Source organism: Pistacia vera, unplaced genomic scaffold, assembly GCF_008641045.1.
Source record: "Pistacia vera cultivar Batoury unplaced genomic scaffold, PisVer_v2 Contig100, whole genome shotgun sequence".
In the NCBI taxonomy this organism is placed as follows: Eukaryota; Viridiplantae; Streptophyta; class Magnoliopsida; order Sapindales; family Anacardiaceae; genus Pistacia; species Pistacia vera.
Genome location: NW_022195028.1, coordinates 968,023 through 986,243, shown reverse-complemented (window position 1 = coordinate 986,243; position 18,221 = coordinate 968,023). Strand labels below are relative to the sequence as shown.

The 18,221-nt window shown below is 35.5% G+C and overlaps 1 protein-coding gene across 10 annotated transcripts; it reads right to left on the bottom strand.

Annotated features, from left to right (window-relative positions):
- Positions 1-821: 821 nt before the first annotated feature.
- LOC116124194 lies at positions 822-9,676 on the bottom strand. 10 transcript variants are annotated; one of them, XR_004127194.1, is made up of 9 exons: positions 9,567-9,676; positions 9,155-9,274; positions 8,854-9,022; positions 5,355-8,589; positions 4,540-4,645; positions 3,807-4,032; positions 3,563-3,723; positions 1,465-1,575; positions 822-1,009 (listed from the first exon to the last, which is right to left on the bottom strand). XR_004127194.1 is itself a non-coding variant. In XM_031410215.1 (4 exons), the coding sequence occupies exons 2-4, from the start codon at positions 9,266-9,268 to the stop codon at positions 5,465-5,467; spliced, it is 3,408 nt and encodes a 1,135-aa protein (XP_031266075.1). In that variant the 5' UTR covers positions 9,269-9,274; positions 9,567-9,676; the 3' UTR covers positions 5,185-5,464. The 10 variants fall into 10 exon arrangements, 1 of the variants encoding a protein (XP_031266075.1); XR_004127199.1 differs by having other exon boundaries at positions 3,807-4,026; XR_004127183.1 differs by having other exon boundaries at positions 3,807-3,995.
- Positions 9,677-18,221: the final 8,545 nt, after the last annotated feature.

The following is an 18,221-nucleotide window of genomic DNA, read 5'->3' as shown; positions in this document are numbered from 1 at the left end:
TTAAAATTATTTTTGATTCTGGTCCTTGTTCTCCTTGCCCACTGGATTACCTTTCTTTCTCTACCTTTTTTATTTGAGCTTTACTAAAGAGTGATGTGATCTAAACCCTACCAATTTTTATTTACAGCCCCATTAATAATTATATTTTATTAAAAAAGTAATTTATGAATATATTATATTTTCATTTCAAAATTGCCCCTATTATAACTTTTCTCTGAACATGAATTCATTCACTGCAGCCTGCTTTTCTCTTGGATCAAATTTATTCAATATGTTCCATCTTAATGGGTTTTTCCTTTTTTAACGACATGAACGCTTCAATTCTTTGTAGTATATGCTTAATTTTTGATTTTTTCTATTCTATTAATTACCCTATGGGCTCTAAATCTGATAAGATATTGCCTTGCAAAATTCAAAGATAGAATCCCAATACCACACAGCAACAATTAAGTCAAAAGAAAAAAGAATAAAAACTGAAATAAAATCCTTTGAAACAAAGGTCTAAAAAAAATAAAAACCGTGATTTAAAAGATATAACATTAACATACAAGTTAATCCATCCGGCAATCCATTAAAATGTGGCAATTGTGTCAATCAAACAATATTTGAAGTAACCCTATAAAGAGGGGATAATTAATTTATGAATGGGATTAATGTACTAATTAACACATATTATAACTTTAGAAAATGATTCACACAATTAAATTAGAATGGAGTATTTTTGTCGTCAAATATTCTAAACATAAAACCCCACGTGGGTATACAATAGAATGATGTAGTAAAATTAGGTAGAGCTACTTTTTCATCAAGGAGACCTTGGGATGAATTATCGATTGTTTTCTAAAATCCTCTCTAAATTTTTTGGAGCCTGCCTCTATTTTATATACACTTTCTCTACTTTTCTTAGCAACCAAACACCATGCAAGTCACTTTAAAAATAAGAACATCATCTTAGACCCCGCATGACATCAATCTTCATATGTTTCCTCACAAAGATTCTAAAAGCCACCTGCAGAAATGAGTTCAATCATTATGGTAAAAGAAAAATACTTTTATTGCGTTTTAATTATTAAATAAATCAAGCATCACTTTCTTTTTAAAAGAACAGATGAAATCCTTTTTTTTTCCTTTCTTTCTAAATCCTTTCATATTTGTTAATTTTAAAATTCTAAACTTTTTAAATGCAAAATGTTGGAAATAATTATTTTCATTATATATAAGAAGCCTTTTTTAATTGTATATTTTTATCTAATCTAAAATTTTTTAATTGTTTTTGATAAATTTAACTTCCAATATAGATGCAATTGTAGGTGCATTATGCATTGTCACTAGTGGATTATATATATTGGTTTGCGAGTGTTAAATAAACAATAATATTCAATAGCAATTAGATACTTTTAAGGAGCTAAATTGTTTAACCAACACATGATATTTACTGAAACAAAAAAGCAAGAAGAGACGCACCTGTGCATCTTCGTCGCCATTATCATCAATCTCATCGCTATTGCTATCATTGTCGTCATCTTCATCCTTGTCTTCACCGTCTGATGCCACTATCTACTCAGATTCTGATGGCTGGGTGAGAAAAGGAAGGCTCAATAAGGCTAAAAGCAGATCAAATTCAAACCCTTACAGGTGCTAAAAACATGAATATATTTGCACTTCACATAATCAAAGAAATTAGATTTTGAATGTTTAAAAATCTTCACACAAGATACTGCTATCTATAACCTTCCCAGTTGTTTAACTAGGTCACACAGATTCAGCGATTTATGGGCCCCTTTGGTTCACTACTTTTTCCCTATCCTGTCCAATCCTATCCAAATACACATTTGTTTCAATATTCAAAATTCTCTTCAAATACAATACTATTCTATTCAACTCAAAATATTTAGATTATTTTAACCCTTTAGGTTTGTTAATTTAACTAAACACCCTCAACAATAAAAGTTTATAAATTGACAAAAACACCCCCACCCACCTACATTTGCCAAATTTCGACTACCACCGTCAGAAGCTAGCTAGAATCTGTCGTAATGGCGCACTACCGCTTGGATATGGTAGGTAGTGTGCCGATTTGGTCTTTTCTAGACAAATCCATCATGGATATGGCCGAAAAAGGCCAGATTTTTTGGCTGTTGATGACGGCCATATCTTGATTGTCGTTTGGCCATCAACGATGGCCATATCTTGATTGTCGTTTGACCATCAACGACGGCCAAAAGATCTAGCCGTCAAAGGCTAGATCTGACGACCATAGATCTGGACAAAAAATGCCATATCGACGCACTACCGGCCATATCCAGCCGGTAGTACATCATTACGACAGATTCCGACCACCGTCCGACGGTGGTGGTCGAAATTTGGCAAATGTGAGTGGGTGGGGGTGTTTTTGTCAATTTATTAAACTTTTATTATTTGGGATGTTTAGTTAAATTAACAAACCTAAGGGGTTAAAATAATTTAAATATTTTCAGAAAATGCTATTAAAAAATGTACAAAAAACTTCTCAGGATACTACTCAATTCAATTTTTTCCAAAAACCTATTTTAAAAACTCCAAAATAGTGAACCAAATAGAGCCTATAATATTTAACTTCTCTTGAAATTCTGAGAATATGCAGCAGAATAATTGTCATAAGCAATCACATATCTTAAACTACACATTGCTATGTGGAGTTTTGCACCAAGTTTGAATAAGTCTAGTTTGTGCCACCTATGCATTGAGCCGAATACAAATGACAGTTTCAATATTTTAACCGAGCTTATGTAATAGGGGCAAGAACATGTTTATATTGATGGGGATCAGAGAAGAGAAGAAATGATGGAGAGAAAGCTAAAAAGGGGGAAAATTTAGAAGAATAGAAATGGGAGAAAATTAGGAGAATCATGGGAGAAAGATAGAAATTGAGAGAAAAAACATCGTTATTATCAATTCATATTTTCAAGTCATCCTTCAATAATAATTTTGGCCTTTAATCATAAACAAAAGCGAGAAAAAAAAAACTAGTAAATAAAATAAATCTATACGAGTATAGAAGATCAATCCAAACAAGGAAGTTTTCTTTTATTTAAATTAGGAAAGAAAATAAATATACATCCTAGAGATTACAATCCGAATGTCTGTAGGCTGTCCTACATCACAGATGCTGCTGCCACTACCCATACACCACGGTTTGTCAAGCTAAGATCTGTCACAAAAGCAATTAACTTCTCCAATATTCAGGGAAGACACTACAACAATGCATACTGTAAAAAATCTAAAATGCAGCAAGTTTGTTTTCTGCGTGAATTGCAAAACTTTCTTATGATTTAAACTAATTTATAGATGGCCTTTCCTCAATCTCTCCTCTCTCTTCAGTACCCTAATACCCTGGATATTTTCAAAATATTGATCTATCTAGGTTCAGAACAAAAAAGCCAGCGGCTCCTAATGTTGCAAAAAAACCAGAAACAATAGCAAATAACTTTCACAAAAGAATGACGATCACAAACTATAAATCACATAACTATACACAAAGAACGAGATCTTCTGGCAATAATAAGAAGGAAATGTGACATACCAGTATGATTCCCTTCCATTCATCAAGTTTGCTGAGATTGAGAAAATACATATCATCAAGTGCAATTTCCCGATCATTAATCTCCATCATTCCCCATTTATGTATAATGTATCTTTCCCACCAACCATGCACCAATTAATTCATCCAAAGGACTTCACTATCTGAAAGTTTCAGTTGATTCATAGATAAAGAATTGGGTAAATCGAAATGCAGAACAGAAAGATTATAATAGAGTACAACAAACCTCTGGTGAAACAAAATTTTGCAAATCCGATTCAGTCTTAGATTCCTAAAGCTTTCCATCATGTTTAGTAGCCAACCTACCACCATCGACGGTCATGCTTGGAGGAATTTCTCTAGCAGATGGCAGATACCCACATAAAGGTTTACCTTGCCTTTTGTTGACTTCTCTTTCCTTAGCTCCAACAGATATCTACGTCCAAAAGAAGGCTTTCATTTGGTCACTATAACTACAAAACCACACCTCAAAAAATTAATGTTACCCATACTCAAAATCAAACTTAAATGCACAATATTGCACAAATATCTGGCATCATTACAATTCATCATGAGGTATACTGTGGAATTACTGACTTTTTTCTTTGTAAACCTAATATGCCTCTAAATTGTGAAGCTTTCATAAATAATCAAAGACCTTATCCCATAACCCAAAGTGCCAAAATGATGTCATTGCAAATGTCTGCTTACAGGCATTGACAAGAACCCATAAAATCTAATCTATCATGGGAGGACAGGGGAGAAAAGGGAAGGACAAGTTGGGGACTTATCGGCGATGATTATCTAATTGGAAGCATAACGTTCATTCAAGAATAAGCTCATTAATTCATCACCTACACAGATAGATTAAGTTACAAATATGAATAGCAATAAACTCATTGAAAAGCAAATCTCTTGTGTAAGAAGTAACATAACTAACTCAGATTTACTCAATCAAGCATGCAGAAGAAAAAGCTAACCTTCCATCTCCATATCTACAACATCCCTGAACAGCAAAGCACCCTTCTTATGAACACACATGGAAAAACCCGCACTAGGCCAAGGAGGCATCCTACTATTCTTTACCTAATATAAAGGAAATTATAATATGGGCAGTGAAGCAGAGTGGCAAGAAAAGAAATCTCACAAAAGAACAAGGTACTATAGGAAAATCTTCCATAAAAAGTAAAACAGCATAGAAGTTGTTTATTTAAAACCAAAACTAATTTGAGGAAGATCAGAATAAAGCTACAGCAATCAGATTGGACTATACAAGATTTAGAGTCATACTTTCCCCAGATGCCACGTCTCATGCATAAAAATATGATACCTAAACTTCAGCAGCATATACACAAACACACAAAGTGCAAGAAGAAGGCTACTCTTAACTCCTTCAAATGGAAATCTCAATATAATCCGAAGAATAAAATATCATGCCAGAGCCAAGTTAATAAAACGATCACTTATTCAACATTGTTGAGCATATATGCTAGCAAAATACTTGAGACACTGAAAGCGAAAAAATATTTGTGCAGTAAATATCTACCATTAAATATGATAATTTATTTGAATAACACAAACATATAGAAAGAGAAATAGCAAGAAAAAGGCATAGACATAGATCGTACAAAACTTGCTAAACTCAAATTAGTCACTTTTTCAACATTTTTAACCATATCTCATTGTGATGAACTAAGTACACTAAGGGTATGTTTGGCATTGAGATACAATATTTCCAAAGAAAATTCTAAGAGACAGGCTAGGATATGACACAGAAAGAACAATGTTCAATTACCTTCTAGCAATCTTCTTATGTAACATATTTACTGACCTCACCTACTGTAGTATCAACCAGAGTCAATACCAGGAAGACTTCCTTTCCTAATATTATATATCCTTGATTCTTCAATTTGATGCCAAAGAATTCAATTTCCTTTCAAATAGTTTTGCCCGGCGAAGAGCATCCAAGGCCTCAGCTTGTTTTCCTGAACGTTTTAAGTTCAATGCCTTCACCTTTTCTGCCTTGATTCTTTCTTCCAACTGAATTTTCTCTTGGCTAAAGCTTTCACTCTTTCCAGCACTATGTTTTGAAGGCTCTGGTCTTTCTTCCAATTGAATTCTCTCTTTGCCCAAATTCTCAGACTTACCACCACTGTGTTTCATAGGCTCTTCACTTTTTGGGCCTTGTGTCACCACATTAGGATCATTTATTCCAATGGCTTTCAATGCAGACAAAAGTTGAGGATCAAGAAGATCTTCCACACCAATGTCATCCACCGGTTCTGCCTCATTGACAGAAGACTTGGAATCATGAGCTGTCAGCTCCTCCAACTGAGCTTCAAGATTCTTTGCCATTTCAAACTCAGCTTCTGCTTCATCCATTCGACCTTCCCTTCTTAGCTTCAGGGCCTTGCGTTTATGGCTGAGGGATTCCTGCTGCAACTTAAAACGATCACGGGCAGACAATGGTTTTGGAGCTGAATTTGATGTGTCATGCTCCTTTTGTCCAACAGAAGGAAGGTTGGATGTAGTTACTGACACATCAGGTGGGCTGCTTTTTGGCTGGATGCTGTCATCCTCCAGTTTCTTCTCCAATAGCTTTGCCTGCCGGAGTTCCTCTCTTGCTTCAGCTAATTTCCCTTCTCTTTTTAAAGCAAGTGCCTTCCTCTTGCGAGCTAAAACTTCTTGCTGCAGGGAAGTCTGGTTGTTCTGAGAAGCAGATACATGGACTGAATTTGCTTCATGAATAAGTGGATTCTCATTTGCTTGAACCACCTCTCTTTTATCATTTTGAACATCATTTTTGCTTCCCAGATTTTCATGTAATTTTGACGAGGAATCCATTTGAACTGAAGATCTTGCAAGAGAAGAAATCTCAGAACCAAGATTTCCTTTATCTTCTGGTTTTCCAGCGGTTATTTGAGAACTAGTCCAGTTGTTTCCTATCAGCAAATCCATTGAGTTCAAAGACTGGCTTGTTGGAGGAATAAAGGTAGTGCCCTCAGCTGCTCCTTTATAGCCTGTAACATCAGTTTCACCAGTGGGACCCACTTCTCCTAATAATCGATGATTGCTTTTAACAAGCGGAGAAGACTCAACAGCGTTGTCATTAGAATCCACTGCCACAGGGGCTGATCCTGTATTCACTCCCACCTCATGAACCAGATTCTCCTGTGTGTCATGGTTTTTCAATGATTCAAAACTCCCAGATTTTTTGTTCTTCGAAGCATCAAGCAGATTCTCCTTTGGGGCTTCAAGTTCTTCCATTTGAGCCTCCAGTACCTTCGCCATTTTCAGCAATTCTTCAGCCTCTTCAGTTTCCCCTTTACGTCTAAGAGCCAGGGCCTTTCTTTTCAAATTTAGAAGTTCTCTCTGGATTTCTCCTTTACTTCTCTTCAGGTTGGAAGGTTGTAATTGTTGACTCGAAGATCCATTATCTTCATCATTCCAACCTAAGTTGCTTAAAATTGACAGGTATGTTGGATCATTCATATCTTGATCTGTTACATCATCTTCACCTTCTCCAACTGGAAGATCTACAGATGCGACAGAATGCTTAAATGTTAAATCTGACTCCTTATTACCAGTAGCCTGCACTTTGGAAGCATTGTCCGTCTCTTCCAGCTGATGCTCAAGAACCTTCCCTTTTTTCAGTTCTTCCTCGGCCTCATCAAATCTTCCTTCCCTTCTCAAAGCAAGAGCCTTCTTTTTTAGACCCAGAAGCTCTTTCTGAATCATCAATCTACTCTTTGGTGCAACCTTGGAATGCATGTCTTTCGTAAATTCGGTGTTTTTATCATCCACCTTAGTTTTCTGTGATAACTTCTCATCAGCTTGAGAAATTGAGCCTGTGTGAATAATTTCTAGGTCTTGCTCAAGTAACATCGCTTTTTTTAGCTGAGCCATTGCCTCTGCAACGTTACCTGCCCGTTTGTAATTAAGGGCCTCTTTTTTTAATGAAAGAATTTCCCTTGATAGTGCTTCCCGGTCCACGGGAACAGACTGGCGAGCAACGTTATCAGCCAGATCAGAATCCTCAGTCCAACCTAATGATTTCAAGGCACCAGCTATTTCTGGGTCCTCCATATCCTCATCTGTTACTTCAAAATTACTGTCAACACCAAGATCACCCACAGTGATGTCAAAGTGATCAAGATTAGCTTCCCGCTCATACTGAATTGGAAAGTCATCTTCTTCATCGTTGTCGACACTGCGAATTATTGCAGATAGCTCATCATCAGACTCTTCAGCCCCGGCCAAGAGTTGTTGTTCTTCAAGTTCCTTTTCTAAAATCTTAGCTCTCTTTAGTTCTTCCTTGGCCTCCGCAAGCTTCCCTTCACGCTTTAAAATCAGTGCCTTTCTTTTAAGAGCAATAACTGGGGACGTGTCAATCCCATGAGTACCTGTATTTTTACCAGTCTTCTGAGAGATGTCTCCAAGAAGAGAAGAGAGTTCACCCTCCAAACTCACACTTGCTGATTTTTTATCTTCATGCTGAATGTCCATGTCAGACCACCCTAGTTCCCTCAGCTCAGCTGCGAAATCATCCTTTTCTGCACCCACTTTTGGAAGTAGCTTATTTTTTCTACCAGATTCTTTGAAGATGTCTTTATTCTGGATCTCTGCTCCATTTCCAGAAGACAGAACTCTTTTACGGTTTTTTCTCAAGGATATCTCTAATGCATCAGCTTGCCTCTCAAGCTCCTTCCCTCTCTTAAAGGCTTTTAAAGCTTCTTCAGGTTTCCCTTCTCCTTTCAGAATTTTATATTTCTTTTTTTCTTCCACAGCCCTTTGGCGTAATTCCTCAGGACTAGCAGATCCAATATCATTCTGCAGTGGATTCTGGTCATCAACAGAAATACTTCTATGCATATCTCCCAGGCCATCTTGAGTATTCGAACATGAACCGCTGCTAGTTGCTCTTTGCATACTGGAACCCAAGTCCTTATTGGATACCAGTCCCTTTCCATCTGTACCTAAAATCTGGTTCAAAACCTCATCCTCATCCTTCACTGCCAGTTTTGAACTACCTGCACAAAAAGCTAGCAATATTTAAAGTGAAGTTACCATACAAACACAATGGTGAGCCACATATATGACATAAGTAATCTATAAACAGAGTACGCAAATTCCATACAACAAAAACTCAAAATCATGACAATTCATCTCAGATATAAGTGATTATCATCAAATTCACTAAGTAAATATTCCATAAAAAGTTATGCAATATCTAATCATGCTAAGTGTTCAAGTGTCTGGATGGATTTTTAACAATTGAGGTGACTAGAATTTACCTTTAGAGACCCTACTCTTGTGTCCATGTCGCATCTCGAAACGAGCTGCCTCCTCAAGTTTCTTACAAGGTTCACAAATACGCACCGGCGAATCACCTTGCCCACGCAGATACATTCTCTGCTGGGTGCAACTATTACAAAACAAGCCACCACAGCGTCGACAGTGGTGCTGAAAATCAAAATTTAGATTAATCAGCAACAGCACTAAGGACAATCAAGTAATTAGAAATCCATGATTGAAGGGTATTATAGTATAATTAAAGAAAAGCGAGATGAAAAAAAGGAGAAAAAGCAAAAAGACCTTGCGATTGATGAAGGTGAACTGGGAGGTACATCCTTGGCAATGTGAGGCATCAACCACCCAATTGCTTCCTCGAAGCGATGGTTTTGTAGGCAATCCGATCTTCTCCAACATCTCGATCTGTAAAATTGATCAAAACCAAAATAAAGGAAACGATAATCAATCAAATACTGTCTGGTTGATGAGTTTAATGGAATTCCAAATAAAAAATGAAAAGGAAAGGAGATACAGCTGAGCCTTAACGATTAAGAGACTTGATGAATGACTTTTCAGAAAAAAAAACCATAAAAATTACACAAATCCAAACCAGAATCGTATAATATCGATCACAATTCAGCCACTCAAATCCAAATCAAAACAAAATACAAATTAAAAATGAGAGGAAGGGATGACGGTATGTGGAGATGGGTACCTTGCGTTTTCGTAATCTATAGTTAAATCTAAATGAAAGTCCTTCGGGTTTACTTTTGCGATTTCAGAGATGAGTACTATGGTCTATGGGTGCAAGTATATTATGTCAGCTTGATGTGGGGCATTTTGGGTAATCTATAATTATAATGCTAGTTAATTAATTGAATAGTATAATTATATAATTAAATAAATAAATTCATAGATCTTATAATTCTAATACTAGACCAATATTACTCTATTTTCATTGAGAAACAATTAGGAATGACACATATTATTTTCAACTATATGTTATAGTTTAAATATCAACCTATTTGAATTAGTAAACAAATACACTTTAATTAAAATTGTTTTAACAAATTAATTTCATATTATCCTATTTTAATTAGGAAATAAATATGACCTTCATTCTCGCAACCCTATCTCTAAGGAAATTAAATAAAGAAACTCAGATTCATATTTCATAATTCATGGTGATGAGTAGTAGTGGGAATTCCCTTATGTAATGGTAACGTCGACTACAAAAATATAGGTAATAAATAGAAATACATTATAAGGATTAATATTAAAAAAAAATGAGACAATTTGTACAAAATAAAGTTGAACTAGATAAGGAAACCAAAATATACTAGGATTACTCAACATTAACACTATGTTGTTATTATATAAATACTAAATTATTTTTTATATCTTATTAATCACAGAAATACTAAATTTACAAAGAGAAATACAAAGAATGGTGCATAAAGTGACATGGCACATGATGCCTTGCCACATCACTCACTTGCCACACAATTCATTTTTTTTTTCTTTTTGAATTCTCTTCTTCTTTCTGTCTCCCCTTCTTCTTCTTCTTTTTTTTCTTCTTCTTCCTCTCTCTCTCTCTCTCTCTCTCTCTCTCTCTCTCTCTCTGTTTTTCCCTTCTTTCTTTGATTTTTTCTTCTCCTTCCTCTCTTCCATCTCTCTTTTATTTCTCTCTTTATCAATTAAAGAAAACACTGCATCCATGACTATATTTGTCTATTTGAGCAAGGGCGAGCATGGGTTGCCGACGAACGGCAACCCGTCATGACTTGACCCAAGCTCAAGCCTTCAAGTCGTGATTATGTTTCTCTTCTAAGCCGCCACACTCAAGCCTTGTGATTTTTATTTGAAAAAAATTATGAGATTTTTAAAAGAATTTGTTGACTTTGTTAGATTTATTTGTTGATTTTATTTCATGTGGAATTTAAACTAGTGTTGGGTGATTTTGTGCAGCTAGTGTTGAGTGTTTTGTTGGTTGGTAGTGTTGGGTGTTTGGAGTTGCAGTGGTGAGTGTTTTTGGTGGTTGTAGTGGTGGTGGTGGTGGTGGTGAGTGGTGGCTACGGCATTAGCTGGTTGTACTGGTGAACTAAGATGGTATTTTTGGGATTGAGAATGTACTTTAGTTACAAATCCAATTTTAGAATCCAAATTTTTTTAAAGTGATGATGTTGGTGGCGGCGACGGTAGCCAGTTGCAATGGAGAAGTGAGTTGGCTGCAGTGTTTTCTTTAATTGGTAAAGAGAGAGAAATAAAAGAGAGAGGGAAGATAAGAAAAAGTCAAAGGAAGAGAGGTAAAAGAGAGTGAAAGACAAAGAAGAAGAAGAAGAGAATTCAGGAAAAAAAATTAGTTATGTGGCACGTGAGTGACATGGCAAGTGATGTGACATTGCTATATCAGTTGCCACGTCATTTTATATTTCTCCTAGTCTTTTTTATTAATCATTTCATTTGTTTCCAAAATTTCTCTCCTTTTCTCTTAGTTTATTTCCTTATCTTCTTTTAGTTTACTGTCCTCTAATACTCCTCCTGTCTTTCAACACCTTGATCTCTCTTTCCTACTTACTCTGTTGCCTCACAAAAATCTATTGACTTCTGCAACCTCCAAGGTAGTGTCATGCGCTCTTGATTTGTTTTCAATGTCTTTCTCGATTTCTTTATTTTTACGTATATATTGCAGAAATATAAGGATATATCTTATGTATAGCAAAAATATAGGGACTATTATAAAATTTAATAAAACAATTTATGAAAAATAAAACCTAAATCAAATAAGGAAACTAATATATACTAGGAATACATAATACTAAACATTAACGCTACACTATTTTGTATATATAAGTGATTATTTTTCCCATCTTATTTGTTTATAAAATCTCTCTCAATTTCTTTGTCTTTCTATTAGTTTAATACTTTCTATTAGATATGGGTGGGACACCAATGATAGGACTCACCCAATTATATTATTGCATTGTGATAACTGTCTTTTGCAGCAGTTGCCTTGAAGGCAATTGCCACATTGAAAAACTCTCCTCTAAACTCTCTTACACAAATATTTTCCTTCACTTATTATTCTTATTGAAATTCAAGAGGATGGTGGTATGTGCTTTTGATTGAGAAACAGAAGGTATTTATGTTATGAACTTTATTTTAGTTGTTTAAATGAAAATGTGATTGCAACAATGACTTTTGATATGATCTTGGGATTGAATTAAGATATCTGTTATTCTTATTTTACTAACAATGGTATCAGAACCATGATTCATATTTTTTTATGTTTAATGTTAATATGATGAAATATGCTGAATGTTATTTATTATTAGTGTTCAATTATGAAATTTCGTTTTTTAATGTATGTGGTAGTCAATAAGGCATCACCCCAAAAAGTGATAGGCAAATTTGCTTGTGCCATCATAAACCTCACCATTTCAAGTAGGGTTCTGTTTCTTCTGTCTACAACACCATTTTGTTGCAGAGTTCTTAGAATAGTTAATTGACGTTCTATTCCCATTTTATCACAAAAATTGTTGAATTGACCAAATAGATATTCACGACCTCGATCAGTTCGTAGAACTTTTATCTTTTTATCTAATTGATTCTCAACTAAGTTTTTAAACTTCCTAAAGCATTCTAAAGCTTCAAATTTATGAGAGATCAAAAAGACATAACCATATCAGGTGAAATCATTTATAAATGTGATGAAATAAACAACCTCATGTCTAGCCCTCATATTCATTGGACCACATATGTCAAAATAAATTAATTGCAATGAAATTTCAGCTCTTATTGCTTTTCCAAATGGTTTTCTTGTTGTTTTTCCAGTTAAGCAATGTTCACAAGTAGACAAGAGTACCCTCCAAATATATTACTACTACACCATATGAGTTATGGACAAATCAGAAACTCGATTTGAGTCTCCTAAAACCATGGGGATGTGTTGCCTATGTTCATGACCCTGTTGGAGTAGGTGCCCTAAAGCCAATCAATTATTGTAGAATTGACTCTTTGTAATAATGTTTATTAATCAATAAAAGGTGTTTTCTACTATATCATGTAAATCATAATTGTATGTATTGATATATGTCTTTAGGATGGTAGAACCGTGACGAGGGTATCAAGTGTTTCAAATCTTGATAGTGAGAACCCTACAATCACATATGGTAGCCATTCTAGAAATGTCTGTAGCCCCAATATTATTCTGACCAAGGACACAGATAATACGATAAGACTATCATAGTGTTGAACGACCATGTCGAAAGGCAGTGACTGATCTCGCTTGTCAAGGTTGTTTGCAGGATAACCTGGTGCAACACATGATGCTTGTTGTAGGCAAGTTTACTGGACTGGCTCACAAGAGGATTTCATATAGATGGTAACCCTAGTGTCTATATAACAAATCCTCTAACGAATGGTGGTGCATGTGATCCTTAGACTTGAGATCACCAGAGCGCATTGTGCACCGATTGATGTAGTTTGACACTAGCCAAACGTAGTTCTATTTAAAGCTATCAATATGGTAATGATTAGTTACATCGAGGAGTGTATCAAGACTATGGTGGATCGACAAAGGATTCATCACTCCCAGGCACGAGAGAAGTTATCTCACGACGCAATTTAGTGAATGACAATGACACTAAAGCTGTGGCTACAATGGGATTGAGTTGTTGCTCAATCCAATTTATTATTTCAATCATTGGTCTAGTAACTGAATACAAAGATATCAAGAATAATTGAGGTTGACACCAAACTTGTACCTCAGTCTCAATGAGATAACAGATGATGAAAAGATTTGATTGCACGGTAACCATACCGTTGATAGGTAGCTATTTCGCTGAATCCAAATCTCTGGTAACCATGATGCCTTGCTATGGACCAATCTTGGTATGTATGTAATGAGACCATTCATTGGTGTTAATTGCGATACTCCTTACTGCCGATATGATGAGAAGCCTACGGGTCACACACTTAGAAGATAATTTAAGAATCAGTTTATGAAAGGGGTATTTTCGTCTTTTAGGATGAAATTGTATTCTGGTAAACTCACAGTGCAATTAAATTTGCTGAGGTTGTTGCCTATATTTAATTTAATATTAAAATTAAATTAGTGATATTATATTTAAATATATGTACGCATATATTTAAATGAATTATTATTATTAATTAAATGTTAATATATTACTTGATTTTAATTATAATAATAATTAATTAAAATTTAAAATACCAAGTAAATAGGGTTGGAGCCTATGGCTATTCCTTATAGGAATAGGGTTTTAATTGTTGCACTATATAAGTGCAACTTGAGTTAAAACATTATATGATTATTCAATTAAAAATCCAGTCACCTACCTACTCTCTCTCTCATGTCCTGTTCATAAGATTGAAGAGAAATTTTTCTCTTCTTGATTCTTTGAAAGCCTTTCATTCTTGAAATCATCTTATTGTTCTAGCAAAACAGGGTTTGGTTCTTCGGATTGTCTTCGTGTGGATTACTATTTGTGCGATTCCATTTTGAACCAGTAGCGAAGTAAATTTAGAGATACTTGAAGGAGCCTCCAAACGTGCATAAGATTTCTAATCCTTGAATGGATTAATTTTATTTTATGTAGAATTTTGTTTTAACATGTAAACTATATAATCTATACCCGGATCTTGGCATAAAGAGGAATCGATTCATCCTTTTAATTTTGTTTTTCCGCTGCATTGGATAGATCGATTCCTAACAGATCGATTCCTCTTCATGCCAAAATCCGGGTATAGATTGGCACAGACCAAGATTGACCCCTAGCAAGGCATCATGGCCATCCGATAGATTTAGATTCAACGAAATAGCTACCTATCAACGATATGGTTACCATGCAATTAAATTTTTTCATCATCTATTATCTCATCGAGACTGAGGTATAGAAATAATGTCAACCTCAATTATTCTCGATATCTTTGTATTCAGTTACTGGACCAATGATTGGAATAATAAATTGGATTGAGCATCAACTCAATCACACTATGGCCACAACTTTAGTGCCATTGCCATTCACTGAATTGCGTCGTGAGATAACTTTTCCCGTACTAGAGAGTGATAAATCCTTTGTCGATCCACCATAGTCTTGATAGACTCCTCGATGTAGCCAATCACTATCGTATTGATAGCTTTAAATAGAACTATGTTGGGCTAGTGTCAAACTACACCAATCGGTGCATAAGACGCTCCGGTGATCTCAAGTCTAAGGATCACATGCACCACCATTTGTTAGAGGATTTGTTCCATAGACACTAGGGTTACCATCTATATGAAATCCTCTTGTGGGTTAGTTTAGTGAACTTGCTTATAGCAAGCACCCATGTGTTGCATTAGGTTATCGGCAAACAATCTTGACAAATGAGATCAGTCACTGCCTTTCGACAAGGTCGTTCAATACTATGATAGCCTTACCGTATAATCTGTGTCCTTGGTCAGAATAATACTAGGGCTACGGACATTTCTAGAATGGCCACCATATGTGATCATAGGGTTCTTACTATCAAGATTTGAAACACTTGATACCCTCGTCATTGTTTCTACCATCCTAAAGACATATATCAATACATACAATTATGATTTACATGATATAGTAGAAAACGTTTTTTATTGATTAATAAACATTATTACAAAAAGTTAATTCTACAATAATTGATTGGCTCTAGGACACCTACTCCAATAATCTCCCACTTGCAATATAGCCAATCATTCATGTATTTAACATCGAATGACCCTAAGTGCCCATCATGCTTATGCTATAATAGAAACTTCAACAGTGGGTTAGTAGGTATTTAGAAATCTGCACATTCCCTTTTTGATCGATTTCTTATATCAAATTGAATCAACTAAGTAAGTATTTGGATTACTGGTGAGACGCTGATTCCTTAGCCACAACAATGGCTCCATTGTTGTCGCAGTAGAACTTTACTGGACCAATAATGCTTGGAACCATATCAAGTTCAATAATAAACTTCTTGATCCAAATCGCCTACACAACTGCGTTAAATAATGCGATATACTTAGCATCAGTTGTAAAATCCACTACAGTACTTTGCTTCGAGCTCTTCTAACTCACTGTAGCTCTATTGAGACAAAATACAAACCCGAATTACAAGCAAAAATCATCTTTATTCGCTTGGAAACTAGCATCACTATATCCTCTAATAGTGAGCTCATCTTCCCCTCCATAAACCAAGAACATATCCTTAGTCCTTTTCAAGCACTTAAGGATGTCATTGACACTCATCCAGTGTCGCTCACTTGGATCTGATTGATATCTTCTACAAGTGCTGAATGCACATAAGACATCAATCTGAATGCATAACATCACATTGCTCACTTGGATCCAATTGATATCTACTACAATTGCTTAATGCACATAAGATATCGGTTTGAGCATACAACATGGTATCGCTCACTTGGATCTGATTAATATCCACTACAAATGCTAAATGCTCATGAGATATCAATCTGACATACAAGATGGATCCAATTGCTAATGCATATGGGATCCTCTTTATTCTATCTCTCTCATCGTGTGTTTTAGGACACATATCCTTAGAGTGATAGACATCATGTGACATTAGAAGAGATCCCTCATTGGATTTTTTCATACTAAATCTCTTCAGTACTTTGTCTATGTGTGTACTCTGACTTGGGCCAAGCAACCAACTTGATCTATCTCGGTAGTTCTTTATTCTGAGAATGTAGGCTGCTCCTCCTAAGTCCTTCATGGAGAAGCACTTGGATAACCAAGTCTTTACTGACTGCAAGTTTGGTATATCATTCCTGATCAGAAATATGTCATTGACATACAACCTAGGAATGCCACTGCGTTCCCAATTACTATCTTGTAAACATAAGGCTTATCCTCATTTTTGATAAAACTGAATTCTTTTACGGCTTCATCAAAACAAATGTTTTATCTCCTTGAAGCTTGCTTGAGTCCATAAATGGACCTTTGCAACTTGCATATCTTATTAGCTTATCCATCAAGAATGAAACCATTTGGGTTGTGTCATATACACATCCTCTTCAAGGTTTTCTTTCAGGAAAGCCATTTTGACATCTATTTACCAAGTTTTACAGTCATTAGCTTGTCCATCAAGAATGAAACCATCGGGTTGTGTCATATACACATCCTCTTCAAGGTTTCCATTCAGGAAGGCCGTCTTGACATCCATTTGCCAAATCTTATAGTCATGATATGCAACAATCGCAAGCATAATCTGGATGGATTTAATCATGGCAACTAGTGAAACGGTTTCTTCATAGTCAGTAGCATGAATTTGTTTGAAACATTTGGCAACCAGTCATGCCTTATAAGTATACACCTTGCCATCCATGTCAGTCTTCTTTTTGAAGACCCATTTACACCTTATGGGTTTTACCCCTTCAGGTGGATCCACCAGATACCATAACTGGTTCTAATACATGGAGTCCATCTCAGATTTCATGGCTTCAAACCATTTAACAGAATCTGGATCCAATATAGCATCATCGTAGGTCCTGGATTCGTTGTCTTTGTAGACCAATATGTTACCACACTGAGTCACAAGAAAACCATAGTTCTCGGGCTCATGACGTACTCTTCCAAAGCTACGTAGCTCTTATGCTACTTAAGGTGGTTCACGTTAATCCACAGATTATGGAGTAACCTCCTCACGATGCTCAACCACTTTTTGTGGCACATCTTCCCATCCTTCGTCTAATGCATCTTGTGGTTCTAGAACTTCACTGAGTTCTACTTTTCTCCCACTAGTACTTCTTAAAAAATTCATTTTCTAATAAGATACCAGTACATACAACAAAAATTTTGTGCTCTTTTGGATGGTAGAAATAGTATCCTTTAGTCTCTTTAGGATACACCACAAATATACATTTGTAAGATTTTAAGCCCAGCTTGTTAGAAGTCAATTTCTTGACATAAGCTTCACAACCCCAAATCTTCAGATAAGACAAGTTGGGCTTTCGCCTACTCTATTGTTCATATGGAGTCTTATCTACAGACCTTGATAGCACACAGTTCAATACGTGAGTTGCAATCTCTAAGGCTTAACCCTAGAATAATGTGGGCAAATCATTAAAACTCATCGTGGACCTAACCATTTCAAGTAAAGTCATATTCCTCCTTTTAGACACACCATTATATTGGGGTGTATACGGAGAGGTGAATTTTGATACTATCTCACATTCCTTCAAGTATGTTTAACTCCACTTGCCACACTTGGCATAGTTGTTATTTTGAAAATTTCCTTATTGTCTATTTTAAGAACATATTATCATAAAACAGTTCCATAAAGAATATTATTTACACTCAAGGACAACAATCCATTAGTAAAT

Bases quoted from the DNA above. Each gene is read 5' to 3' on its own strand.
- LOC116124194 (XM_031410215.1), bottom strand. From the start codon at position 9,268: ATGTTGGAGAAGATCGGATTGCCTACAAAACCATCGCTTCGAGGAAGC. The intron at 9,023-9,154 runs GTCTTTTTGCTT...TTTGATTTTCAG, and splicing joins TCACCTTCATCAATCGCAAG to CACCACTGTCGACGCTGTGG. The intron at 8,590-8,853 runs GTAAATTCTAGT...CTTTTTGTGCAG, and splicing joins CAAGAGTAGGGTCTCTAAAG to GTAGTTCAAAACTGGCAGTG.